Genomic DNA, 14,420 nt, shown 5'->3' on the forward strand with positions numbered 1-14,420 from the left:
AGCGGTATTTTGGATAATTTGCAATCTATTCCTATCATACTTGGTAGTACCAAGATGTGGGATGTTCAATCAATCAATCAACAATTTGTATAGCGCGCTACTCACCCGCAATGGTCTCAAGGCGCTGGGTGGGGGGGTGGGGGGGTGGGGGTCCATTACTGCTCGAAAAGCCAGGTCTTGAGTTGCTTCCTGAAGGAGAGATGGTCCTGGGTCTGCCGTAGGTGGATGGGGAGGGAGTTCCATGTCTTGGCCGCCAGGTAGGAGAAGGATCTTCCTCCGGCGGTGGTTCTGCGAATGCATGGTACGGCGGCGAGGGCGAGGCTGGTCGATCGCAGCTGGCGGGTGGGCGTGTAGAAGGTGAGGCGGTTGTTGAGGTACTTGGGGCCCAGGTCGTGGAGAGCCTTGTGTGTGTGGGTGAGGAGTCTGAACGTGATTCTCTTGTTGACGGGGAGCCAGTGCAGGTCTCTCAGGTGGGCGGAGATGTGGGCGTGGCGGGGGATGTCCAAGACGAGTCGTGCGGAGGCGTTCTGTATGCACTGGAGTCCTTTCTGAAGCTTGGCTGTGGTTCCTGCGTAGAGGGCGTTCCCGTAGTCCAGTCGGCTGGTGACGAGCGCCTGGGTGACCGTTTTCCTGGTTTCGGTGGGGATTCAACGAAAGATCTTTCGGAGCATGCGCATGTTACAATAGTGTAAGCATGAAATGTTCAGAGCTTGAAACATCGTCCTCTGAATCGAAGGGGACATTTCCAGAGGATTTTCTTCAAGCTTTTGATCAAACCAAAGCAGCAGGAAGTAACAGCTTTAATTTGAGTTTATTATCGACCCAGACTGCCAGACTCTTTACAGCGTGTTTAGTACTGAACTTTGCCCCCATACTTCTGGCCACTAGTGAGATCCCCAGCTCAAAGAATGTTTGCCAAAAGAAACTCAGTTTGTTGCCATTTAGTTTTAGGTGATTCAAATTCATTCATTGCACAACTGAGGTCCCACACTTCCTAAATTGGAGAGGACCCCAGGTCCTACATTTCCTAAATTGGAGAGGACACCCTTCCTCAATCAAAGCTGATTTCCCCCCCCCCCCCCCCTAAAGATATCGGCTTTCTAGTTTGCTCTCTCATATAGCTTTGCTTTTCCATTTCCACTTTCTTCTTCAGATAACGGTGTTCTTCCGAGTCACTGGATGCACAATGTCATTGTTCTGTCCAATAGTTGAGGCCTTTGGCACCATGTGTGCTGCCTACAAGTGACGTACACTCCTGTGTTTAATCCACTCTGGGGCAATCTAAGGACTTGCTGTACCCTCCATCTGCAGAGAAGAACCATGAAGGATAAACATGGGGAACACTAGAGAGCCCTCGGCCAAGAAAGTGTTTTTTTTGCTTTTAAAGGTTGTGCAGCACAGCTGAGGGAAATGCCACAGTCCTACAACACCTTGAAGGGTAGCCCCACTTAGACACCAGCTACCCTCATTTTATAATCCTGCAGTCAGCGGAAGTGCTGTTATGTGCCAGTGGAGGCTCTCCATTGTTATGGCAAATCTGAAGCTGATCCTGCATGTTGGCTAGTCTCTGTGGGCGGGAGTGGGGTCTTCTTGGTATCTAATGGTGGGCCAGTGCCGGACGGGGGCAGAGTGTTGTACGCTGACATTGATTCACATTGATTCTGGGAGAATAGCAGGTGGGGCTTGATGTCACCTCAGGAGGGCCAAAATACAACAGCACAGGCCTTTGTGTAGGCCGGGAAATGGGACCCTTGTGGATGTAGCCTCGTCATGTGGAAGCTGTATCACACAACTGTGAAAACATGGGGTATTGCAGTGGAAGAGCAGTGCAGAACCCAGACTGGGTACTGAGCTGTTACGATAGGACTAAGAGTGAATGACCGAAGATTGCTGATAAACGGGAATGACCGAAGATTGCTGATAAACGGGCCAGCCTCCTTTGCTAAATGAGTGGCTTCAACGGGGGAGGTGGACTGAGTGAATTGCAAGGGCCTCCTCCTCACACCAGAGAGATCCCTACTGTAGGGCGATTGGTAACTAATCATTGTGGCCACAACTGGTGAGTTTCTGTGGAAATGGCTTATGAGCACCAGGCCACGCTGATGTTTGCAGGGAAGAGATAGAGATTTGAAGATAATATTGGGAAGACAGTCGGAGGGATGAGCATAGCAAATCTACTATGTGATGAGTAGTGGTCAACGTCAACAGTACCTTTAAGGGCAGGAGGCTACATCCATTGTAGGTGATTCGCTAGCGGTAATATGGCCACAGGTGGCTCGAGGGCGGGCAGCAAAGTTTAGAGAAGGAGGTGAAGTGGACCGGGATAGAGTTTAGGGTTTTATAGTGTTCGTGGTCAGGAGTCCTGAGACGTGTCATCCACTGTCAGCAGTTAAATATGCAGTGACTGTCATATGTATTTCGGCCTGAAGGTGGGCGTCTGTAGGGAGGCATCCAGTTCACTGGTTATGTCGCAGAACACTAAGCTGTTGAGCCAGTCTTTGTCCGTTGGGGAGGGCTTCTTGTTGCCTAACTTGAGCCACACTACACTATATGTGCATACACTTCCCAGAACGTTTTTGGACCACAACTTGATTGTACTAGATTTGCGGCTAGGCTGTGGATACCATGGACAGCTGTATTGGAGATCCTAAAACGAGGCTCAGTTTGACGGTGTGTTCTGCAAATGGGTAAATATCATATAGAGTTCTACTCTGAGAAAAATGAGCCCTCAATAGACGATACCATGATAGTCTGGAAGGCCTTTAAGGCATAAATTAGCTGTGTTTATGTAACCGGGGAGTACAAAGTCCTTACAGCTCTGTGCAAAAGGATGGATGTGCTGGAAAAATTGTTAAATTGGAATCAGATTATGAAGGATATGGGTTTAGCGGTCTGTTGGGCATACTGAGGAACGGCATATAGGGATTTGGAGAGATAGTCAGGAAGGAATTATCATTCCTTGGCTGATGTATGGTTAGACATGATGGGGAGGCAATTCGGCCTGGGCCTTGCAAAATGAAATGCACGGGCAAGATATCCCAATTGTCACTCCACTGAGTGGTGAAATAGTGGTTTACAATGTGGGCTTAAATTTTTTTTAGACTATTGTAGGCACCACTGCAACATTCAGTTGAAACCAGTGTTTAGTGGCATTGCCATGGATTGAGTGGGAGATTCAAGAACATATCAGGGGTTTGGAATTCTTATAGTCCAACGCCCAGGACACATTGTTCGGGGGAGGGGAGCTGCGATGGGTGGAGAATACTTTTTGTGCTTGAATGACACTAAGTAACCGAAAACAAAACAATGTTATGTATTTAGATGACAACTAAATTTTGCTGATAAATAAAGATTTAAATAAAGGATAAGCATTGTTAGCATGATATGTTGTAGGGAGGACAAGAGAGTGGACTGTTGTATTGGGACACTAGTGATGATAAATCAGAGAAACAACCAGCAAAGATCATACATCTTTCATCTTGAATTTGCCATACGATTGGTTAGTTCCCCTGCCTAGCCAAATTCCCTGTTTGAAGGGAAAATATTACACTAAAGCTCTCTTTTTATAATTAATTTTTTAATTACTTTTGCTGGGAATTGCAAAACAAAAAAAGCTTATTGGAATCATCATAATTTGACAAACTACTCAACTTCATTGTAATTAGGGTAGCTAAGCTAACAAAATATTTACTGAAAAACAGATCTGGTCCCTAAAATGAATGAACTGGTACAGTTGTTTATGAAAGTTGTGAGTGTTACAAGTTCAAAGATGTGGAAGGCAAATACAATAGTAAAATCATTTAATGTTTATTTAGTGATTGAATAACATGTAAATTATGTTGCTTAACTGAAATCGTTTAGCTATTTTGAAATCTTTTAGCTCTACTCACAATTAATTCAGAAAATGAATGGAGCTAGGATGCTATAACAGCAGCAGAAAAAGATTATAAAATTTGACATAATTTTAAAGATGACAGAAATAGTAGCGCGCATATATTTTACTTAAGTAATATACAAAGGAATTATCCAGTATGTGTTATGTTATTAAAGGTCAGGTTGATTTGAAGCTCAAAATTGAGAAATTAAAAATATAATCTGGGCGATTAAATCTTCAAGATCCTCCTGGGTAGGGTGTTTTGCATGTTGTCTTTCTTAAAGCTGAAAACAAATTGTGGGACGGTTTGTCAATAAGCAATATATTCCAAATTCTTGACAATGAAGCCTTCTTTGCTCCATTTGTAGTGCTGACTACAATATGATTTGATAAGTCAGTTTTGAAACATGTTTGAAAACTGTGGAAACATTAATGCCATTGATAAATTTCTCAGAATCCTGATGCAAGCACTCTCCCTCAGCAGAGACTTCACTCATAGCAAAATTGGATTCATGAGACTCTTTAGAGTTGAGGGGTTGCTTTTAGTGATTTTGCAAAAAAGTAATTGAATCAGTTGATGGTAAGATCTTGATCAGATATTAATAAAGGGACCTATTGACTCTTGTGTGTTTTGTTATAAGATGTGGCTACGTTTGCAAATGACATGAGAAGGAGGACTGGGTGACAATTCAATTTAGGACCCATAATATACTAAAGGAGTGGGGCATTCTAGTGTTCCTCGCTTTTTTAAACAATATATTTGCTATGCAAGGTACTTTGCTGTTATGGAACACCGTAGTCCAAAACAAATCATGAATGTATCTGTCTGATTTAAAGTTGGACTACGGCACAGTGTAAAATTGATTTTACAGCATTTGGGTTACAGCATGCAATCACATCCTTATTTTAATTCACTGTTCAATAATCCTAAAATAAACAAGTGTTCTAGAAGATGCGTTTGACAAACGTGCAGGTTTGATGTGGAAAAATTCAAATGATCTCCTCATTTTTGGGTAATCTTTAGGCAAAAGTTGTAACCTCAGGCATTGTCTACATATATATAGATTACATCACTTCAGTGTTGTTTCAGTAAGTTGCAACCCAGCTATTGTGGCCTCGCTTTACAGCCAATGAAAGAATTGCATTTGATGAAAATTGTATAGTTGTAGAGGTACTTTGAAGTCGAAAACATCAGACTTCTTTGGAGAAGCAGCATTCTAAATTGGAGACACTATTTCTTAGGAAGTCTACTTTTGCTCAACCAAGGAGAGTTGAAATATACCAGTTGGTGTGAATTGATTTGCAAACTTATATCTGATTTTGCTTAAATAAAGTCCCTCCAAATACAGTTTGTCAGCAGTATAATGAGGAATAGTTTTTTTTAAGCGAAGCATTCACCTTCCTGATCTTCGAGGTATTGTTGATTATGAATGTTGTGATGGTAGATTTTGTGTGTCTCAGTTGTCTCTACTCAGAAAAAGCAGGCGATGCAAATGATGACCTAACAAAATGAGGAAATTTAGTTTGAGGATGCAAGCGTGAAGCTGCAGGGGTGGGTAGAACCTGAACTTAGCACATTGTAGTTCTAGCATTTTGTAACAGTATTCCTTACGAGCTTCCTTACCAACAGCAAGGAGGAAATCATTGCTCTTGAAATTCTGACAAGATTGTGTTTGATGGTGAGTTTGTGGTTCAAAGTACCCAGGTAGGGAAGATTTTGTTGACTTCCGGTGAGCTCTCTACAGGCAAGCCAACATGTGGCATTCTTAAGCCTGGAATTCCTCACACTTAGACCTTGATCAGACCTCCCACAAATCGACTAACCTTAAAGAAATGTGTTTGGGTATGGGTATTAATGAATTTTGAGGCTTAAGAGAAAGTTAACAGCACAAGGATGACATTTTAATCAAGATCCATGTTCTGAATTGTTATAAACATTACAACAGGCTCGCTACTCAGTAGAAGGTAGTAGGAGTGATATAGTAATGAGACGCATGTTCACAGGAAATGCTTCAGAAGTGTGCATGGAAGACGTATTTTTGCACAGAAAAGGTCCTTAGTGTGATAATTGCCTTTGCGGTAATAGTGGCACAGACGAAAAAAGTGACAAACATTTAACTTGAAAATATCTGGGGTAGGAAAGGGGGAAGCATTGGTTACAATTAAGGAAGCCTAAACTTGGAGATCCTGTAGGGGTTGTATGGACACGTTAGGGGATTGGGCTTTGGCGCTTACTTTTCCAAGCACGCTTGTGGCATATTGATATCAAGTAATTACAATAAAATAACATTAGTTGTTATTAAAGTGCAATAGGTCTAACTTTGCATAATTTCAAATATCTTTCTCCGGTATTTAGGTAGCGTGTTAAGGAAATGCCCAAGCAAGCAACAGTTACATTGACGGCTGCTACTTTGGTTGGAGTTGCTGTCGGTTGCGTTGTCTTGTGGAAGGTAGCCAAGCGCCGAAAAGAGCGGATTAGCCACAATACTAACCATCAGGTCACTGTTCGAAGGCCACACGACAGGAAACAGCTTGCAGCAGACGACCTCTCTGCAGTTCCTTCACTGGAGACGATACTCCGTTTTCAGCCAGTCATCGTTTCTCAGGAGGAACAATGGGAGCAGGTTTGGCCTTTTCTGCAGAAGGAACTGGAGGAGGTCGCTGTCCTTGGAATGGACTGTGAGTGGGTAAGTTGGACTGTATGCAGATTTGCAAGTCTGCTGGTTGACTAGTCTTTATTTTTGTAGTTTTCATATTCACACAGAACAAGCTGGTTGTAAAGTTGAACAAAACTGCAGAAGGGAGCCCTAGTCTGCATATGGTAGCAGAACTAGTAGTAAAATTGCTGCTGCAAAGGAGGTAGTGTGATGGGGATAAATTCTGATAACGCAATTATTATGTTACCTCTCCTCAAAGAGAGTGCCTTTAGGGATCCAAGGTCTCATGGTCAGAAATCCAGTGCCTCCACCCCTTGCCCCTTCAAAAAATAATTTTAATTGAATGCCAGTGAATCTTATTTTGGTCACATTTAGAGGACATCATCTCAACATTAATTGTAGATGACGTGTAGAAAGTGGATTTCGTGATTAGTAGTGTTCAGTGTTAGAACCTTGCTGGATTTTGAAATAACCATTAACTATCCAAAGTGAGCTACAAATAAGTTAATTAAATGTAAGTGTATTTTGGGTATGCCGTGGAAGCAGCTCTCAAATGTGTATTGTATGCCTCTGTACTATATAGTACAAACATGCCTTTGGCTGGGAAAGTCTGTCTGAATCCCTTTACTAGCATTTTATTCTGTATAGCAAATGTACTCCCTTTCAGTGGGTTCGCCACTGTTTTCTAGCCCAGCGGAATTTGTCTTGGATTTGTGCCTGGGAAGTCTTCTTGCCAGATAAATTGCATTCAATTTAGGACGAAGCACAGGTGGACATCTGTGTCCCTACCTCCGGTAGGAGGTCTTCTTTTAGCTGCATTGCCTATTATTTGTGGCAGTATAGTTGCACATTTCACTTGCAACTAGGCATCATCTTTTTCATTTACTCTACTACTTTACCTCAGGTTTTACTTGCTTTTAACACTTTAATTTGCTTCGTTCCTCTCTCCCAAATAATCTTCCTGTGTATTCTCATAAAGGAGAAGAATGTCACAATAGTCTGTGTTCCCCATGTGAGATAGTTATGCAAATGTTATGTTTATATTGAAATAATATAAAGTAGCTAACCCTTATCAATATTTGCCAACCAGCTCATCCGTTAAGTTAAAAGCTATCTTTCTGCTAACTTCAGTTTATTGCATATCTTCAAAAAAGAATTTATTAGCATTTTGCAACTTAATATTAACATTATGACAAGACTGGCATTCTATGTACCACGTTCTCATTAACATCATAAATATTCCTTATAAGAGTAGTATCTCCATATCTCCTATGTACCTTCCAATGAGCTGTGCACTTCCAGTGTGTTACTGAGGTCTCTAGAGGCTGGCCGTGCATGTGTTTGTGTGATTCTCTTTTAAGGTGAAAGCTGGTGGAGGAGGGCATGTGGAGGGTGTATGAAAAATGTCTAGTTTCCATATATATTTATTTCCCAGCTTGCCCATATTTTTGTTTTTTTTCATTAAACAGCCTCTTTCTCATAGATTACCTTTTCAGTAGCCGTACACTAGTCCATATCTTTCTTATTCCAGTGTTTTTGGAAGTACTTTCCCGTTTCCCTGCTTTTTTTTGGTTAACAATTGGAAATCTCAATTGATAATTTTTTATATCTAAGTCTTCCCATCTGCTCAGGAGTGCAGAACTTAGATTACTGTTATACCTGACCTTGACACACTCCAGGAATTAGTGTATATAGGTTCCCTTTGTCCATATTTGTGGAGACATTTGTCATCTTTGATCATCCCAAATCTATATAGGTATGTTGTGTTATAATACATTCTGTGCAGTACTTTAGTTGAATCAGTGTAAATCTTGTTTTAATTAAGATTTCTCTAAGGCACCTAATGGCTTCTTTCTTCATATAGTGTTCTATTTTCTCTCGATCCTGTTGCCATCTTCCACCAGGAGCGGTCAGTTCTTTATTTGTATTTTTTATCATGAGTGTAGTAGATGTAAGAGAAATGGCTTTTCCTTTCACCAGACCTTTGAGAGCTGTCTATCTAATGGGCAGTCTTCCATAGTTTCTATGTCTGGCCTGATTGTGATCATTAGTGCGTGTTTAGCTGTCGGTATTTAATGTCTGACATATTCATCGCATATTCAGTTTGCAAGTGAGTGAAGGAAACCATTCCATTGGCATCCCAAACCTCTTTTAGTGTTGAAATGTCTATGACATGCCATTTCTAGAATGCCTGATGTACTGTTATTTTCAGTCATGTGCCTACCCAAGGTGGAGTTCTGGGAGTTAATCTATTTACCCTTCCATTTTTCTTTGTTCAGTTTGTTCCATGTTGTAGTTAAAATACCTGTAGTGGGAAAGAGGTATTGTGTGATAGGCGTCCCCTCTATATCGCATGCATGTAGTTTTTCTGGTCCAATGTCTGAAGGTCCACTTTGAGTGCAGGTTCCTCTGGTGCTAGCAATGCCCATAGCTAATCCCAAGTTGAGAAGCTTTCTAGTGCTACTGGTGTTGGAGGGTGCCATGCCACAATCCAGTTTTGATCATCGTAGTATTCTCAGTACAATGTGTGGTATTAGGCCTCCGAGTATTCGTTTCAATTATTTGGTCAACTCTTCTTTGATAAAAACTTTGGTGAATCTGATGTGGAGTATTCTGTAATATGTATGTAGACATGGGTAATGCAGTAATTTTGTATATTACTAACCTTACCATCGGTGACCATAAGAGGTTCAGCCAGCACTTTCCAACTTCTTTAATAAGGGGTCCAAGTTGTCTCTTTAATGTGTATACCTCCATTCTTGTCAATTAGCCCATGTATTTGAAAAGGTTATATTTTACCTTTAAGAGACATAGGGGGATTGTTCTCTGGTATCCTTCCTCCCTTTTGGAATATTAGTGATTTCTTGTGATTATTCCTGATTTCGAAAAGTTGTTTTAGCCTGGCCAGAAGGTTATCTGGGTGGGCGATATATAATAAAATATCACCTTTGTATAATGAGGTGCTAATGTGGCATTTCCTCAGTCTGCTGAAAGCACCCTCTTGAAACGTGTCATGTAGTGGCTTAATTATTCAATTTTTTTTAATCCATCTGGGGTACTTTGAGGCCAGGGATTTTGCCACTTTTAACTGTCTTTGCCATTTCAAGCTTATCCTAAGTAATGTTATCCTCCAGTTTTTGCCTGTGATCTCATATTTATTGTGGGGCAATTTAGGGTAAATTGTATTAACTCTAATAAACAGTTTCCTGTTTTAGATTGATAGAATTCTTGTTGATAGTCCTCAAAGGCCTCCACGATTGCTAGATCACTGGTTAAACTGCATCCAACTACCATTAACAGCTCTCATACATGTCCGTTTTGTTTTCTTTTGGCTGTTTAACCACTTTGTTGGGTGAAGAAGCTGCATGATATCCCCCAGTGCAGATGCACTCCATACTTCGTCCCAAACCAGGGATAACATCTCTGAAACCTGTAGGCCTCTGCTGAATATAGGTGCATAAAGGGCTAAGAGGCTGTAAGCTTTATATGGCTTAAGCACTGGGGACGGGCCTTGGAAGCAAAGATTGAACTACGGCTACCAAAATAACCTGCTGCTCTCTCGAGTCAGGTTTCAGTTTTCTCCACCTATTCCATGCACACTGATTGAATGATAATGGATCTGTAACATGCTCGGTGTGTGCGTGTGTGTGTAGTGCACATCTAGTAAAAAAGGAAGAAGAGTACTTTGCAGAGTCAAAGTTAAGCATGAAGTTAATGAGTGATAGAATAGTTACTGCATTGTGATGTAGTGTTCTTTGAAGTGGTGAGTCTTCATCCCTTTGTTAAAGTGAAGCAGCGTTGGGTCGAGTCTTAAGAACATAGGGATGTTGTTCCAGATCCTGGGTACATAGATGCTCCCTTGTTTTTCTTTTATACACCTATCAGACTTCAGTCTGATTGTGGCCTAAATAAAAAAAAAAAATCGAATCCAGGATTTGGAAAGCGCGGCAAATCACCCATGAGGGTTTCAAGGCGCTGAATTGTGGGCTCAGGGAGATTAAGTGATTTGGCCAGAATCACATGGTATTGAGCCGAGATTCGAACCTGGTTCCCCCAGCTCTGAAGTTGCCGGTGTGCTGAGAAACACCACAGACTGAACTTTTACTCGAGATAAACTGGGGTGATGGTGATGATGATTTTGTACAGGATTCAGCTAGTTTTGAAGATGGTGTGGGCAGGCATGTGGAGCCATTGGAGTTCCGTCAGCATGGGGGTGATGTGATCCTTTTTCTTCTGGCCCTGGATGCGACATGCTGCAGCCTGTAAAATGCCCTTATGGGGTGTCATTGTGGAGTCTGGGAGACCATAGAGCAGGGCATTATCACCATCCTGCTGCAAGAGTAGTGGGCCTGAACTGAAGTTCTGAAATCTGTCTCTAGCAAATGATTTTATTTTTTTAAGAAGAGAGAGCTGGTAGCAGGTTGTCTTGTGTGTGTTTTTTTTTTTTTCTTCTTTTTTTTTTTTGACACTGCGTCCTTTGAGAAGGAGGCTGGTGTCCAGAGTCATTCCAAATGACTTGGCATTCAGTGAATGTTAGTGTTGAAAGTTTCAGGTCTTTGAGCCAGTTTGTACCATTTCTTGCTTGTTGTTCTTGGGGAATAACAGGGATCCTGTCTTGGTGGGATTGAGCTTTAGGTAGATACTGGTTATGCAGTTCTGGATAAAGTGCAGGTAGTATTTGAGACGTTGCATGTCTTGAGCCGAGGGGACTTTCAGGCAGAGTTTTGTATTGTTGGAATAATGTTGCATCTTGAGGCTGTAATCTGAAGAGTAGAGCCTCGAGAAGCTCCATGTAGAGGTTAAGGATGACAGAAGACAGTATGGAACCGTGAGTAACTCCACAGGTTATTGGTGCCATGTGACCAAACTGGTATCATTTGGAGAGGCAGGAGGTGAACCAGTGAAGGATAGTGCCAGTGACTCCCATTTGAGACTTCAGGCTGTGAACAAGGTTGAATGGTTGTGTGAAAGCAGTTGAGAGATGCAGCAATATTAACAGTCAAAGGTCATCTTCACCTGTGGTCAGGTGGCCATAGTCTATAATATGTGAGGTAGCTGTCTCCTTGCAGCAGTATATTCTGAAGTCAGATTGGTAGTCATGCAGGAAATAGTTAGCATTGATGTGATTTTGGAATTGAGCATAGACTGTTTTTTTTGTTTTTTTTAAGTCTTGCCTGCCAGAGAGTGCAAACTGTTTGGTTAGGAAAGAACTATTGTGAACTTATAGTGGTCTTACAAGCCATTGGCTGGCGTTATTGTCACTCTTGTTTGCTTACTTTTTCAATGGCTTGCTCTTCTTGTTTTTGTTCATCCCTTTTATGATAGCCTCCTTACTATTGTTTTGATTACTTAACCTATATACATCCACTGCTCACTTTTAAGAACTACTTTTTTCTTTTTGGTTAAGCACTCCATGCGAGTGCACCTGTTTTCACTCTGTCTCTCTCTTTTTTCTCTCTGCCAAATACCCTCTCTACTCTCTTGCTCATGTGCTGCTCCATTGTGCTGTCTCCCTTGTGCGCTTCTCCCCTGCCCCTTGTTGCCCTCCTTCATGTGCTACTATTCCCTTCCTCCTCTGAGCTGCTCTGTCCACCTTCTCCTCCCTTGCAACTTCAGTCCTGTCCTTTTTTTATTTTAATTTTGAAAGTTGAAAAATCTTTTTATTTTTTTATTTTTTTCATCTACCAATCAAAATCAGGTCCACCACCATAACAAAAAGAAAACAGCACCCATATCATGCTGCAGCCATGACCACACATGTACCCACCTTTTTCTTTCTTCCTTGTTTAGGCCTGTGCTGCACCTCATTGGCAGACTGCATTGCCGATGCTAATATTTTCCAAAATACAAGGTGTATTGGATTTGCCAGTGCTTGGGCAATGATCTTGCCTTTGAAAGTTGGGTTAGTGATGGATCGGATGTTGGTGAGGCCATCTGGTCTAACGTAGGAGGATCCCATCTGTGAGTGAAGGGTGAACCTGAAAAGTTAAAAGGTTTAAAAGAAAATCACTAGCTTAAATAGGAAAGGGATATTAGATCTCTAGTCGTGAGCCTGGGAAGGAACTGGGATTTAAAGGGAAAAAAAGACCCAAATTAGAGAGAAATAAGAGATCGGAAACATAAGGGTAGTCACATCGTAGTTTACGCAATGAGAGATGCTTCCCCAGATTGTAATTAACCTAAAATACGTTTCTGGTTTAGCTCATTGAACTGATATAACTGCTGAATGGTGATCTCTGAAAGGTTGAAGGAGAAGTGCTCTTAGTTCTTTGTGCTACAGCTTGCCCTGATGATTTGTATATGAGAGAGGCCAGGGGCATTTGTTGATACTCCACCTGGGGGAGCGGGTGGTCAGGCAAATCCATAGCCGTCTGACAGAGTGGGAGGCCTGAGAGTACCACTTCTGAGGGAAATTAATGGACTCAAAAGCCTCACAGTTCTTTCATCGGTAGCCAATCAGTTTGAGCTGCCCGGGTTTTTTCAATAAGCAATGTCAGGTATGTATTCTAAATTTATTAGCTGTGCTGTTCAACTAGGTAATGAATTTGCTGTATAGAGATCAGTTTGCAAGCTGTAGAATTTAGGATTGTATTTTGGAAGGGACTTGTACTTCCTCTCACTGGCATCCCACTTCTGCATGGGCGCTCCACCACCCATCACTGTGGATAAAATGTGGACACAATGATAAAAATGCTTATTGTGTCTGAGACCTTGGCGAGGTTGGGCTGATATTTGACAGTCATGGTGGACCCTGGCACTTAAGCACCTCTCTTGCCTTATTGTAATTTACGTTCCTAGGGCAGGAGTCCTTGGAAGTGGAATGATAAATGATAATTGGATGACAAACGTATTGAATGGCAAAGAGGAAGCAATGGTAACATGTTGTATGGGGATTGTTTAGGCTGGATGACTGCAATGCGCCAGTGTGGAGGAATGCAGCAGAGACTTCTGAACAGTCCATTTGCCAACATAATTTGAAAGTTAATATGAAATTCTAATGTTGGCAAAGTTTTAAAGAAACTTTAAGCTGAGAGTTCTTCCCACAGTAATTCTCTGGAAGCTGTAGCTGATCCACCATGGCACTGCTACAGATTTAAGTCATATTCTAATTAACTAAAGATTATATTGCTAACTAATGTTGTGTTGAACTAAGTGTTTCGAGGTTTTGTGATACTCTGCACTTGCGATTGAATAAAATGTTCCCTGTTTCACTTGATGATAAATTGGAGCCAAAAGATAACCCCTGTTTAAGACCTGTATTAATCTATGCTTTGCTTGCAGGTGTCCACTGAAGGAAGATCAAGCCCTGTCTCGCTACTCCAGTTGGCCTCCCATAGTGGGCGCTGTGTCCTTGTTCGCTTGCCCCAGTTGACCTCCAGTGCCACACCTATCCCAAAAACGTTACTGAACCTTTTGGCAGATGGCAGCATTTTGAAAGTTGGAGTTGGATGTCGTGAGGACGGGTGTAAACTGCTACAAGACTACGGCCTCTCAGTCAACGGAACAGTGGACCTTCGGTATCTGGCCATGAGGCACAGGTTCGTGTTTGTATCCATCTATAGAAACAGTCACCAAATGAAAGTCGGGGAAACTGTTTTCAACTTTTCATTGATCTGATCGAACACAGTGGAATCAATTTGACTGAATTTGGAACTGTGACCAGCGGTAAATTGATCTGTTGGACCGTGGTGGGATGATTAGATCAGCATATTGTTCGATATATACTAACATATACAGACAGGCTAGGTTTTAAGAAAAACAGGAGCTTTCACAATAAGGCAGTGACTCAGTAATGATTAAAGGGCTTGGGCAAAATCGGACATGTTTTAAGAGTGATTCCAGCTTTTTTATTGTTTATTGTGGGGATCTCAAAGGCGCACCCAGTACAC

General features: G+C 41.8%; 1 protein-coding gene across 1 annotated transcript in view; it reads left to right on the top strand.

Moving 5' to 3' along the window:
* Positions 1 to 14,420, top strand: part of EXD2 (exonuclease 3'-5' domain containing 2) — an 82,244-nt gene that overhangs the window by 9,398 nt on the left and 58,426 nt on the right. The window contains exons 2-3 of the mRNA XM_069208971.1: positions 6,231 to 6,561; positions 13,813 to 14,069. Coding sequence (XP_069065072.1) covers positions 6,247 to 6,561; positions 13,813 to 14,069 — 572 coding nt within the window. The 5' untranslated portion in view covers positions 6,231 to 6,246. The remainder of the gene's footprint in view (positions 1 to 6,230; positions 6,562 to 13,812; positions 14,070 to 14,420) is intronic.

Source organism: Pleurodeles waltl, chromosome 9 (assembly GCF_031143425.1).
Source record: "Pleurodeles waltl isolate 20211129_DDA chromosome 9, aPleWal1.hap1.20221129, whole genome shotgun sequence".
NCBI classification, from domain to species: Eukaryota; Metazoa; Chordata; class Amphibia; order Caudata; family Salamandridae; genus Pleurodeles; species Pleurodeles waltl.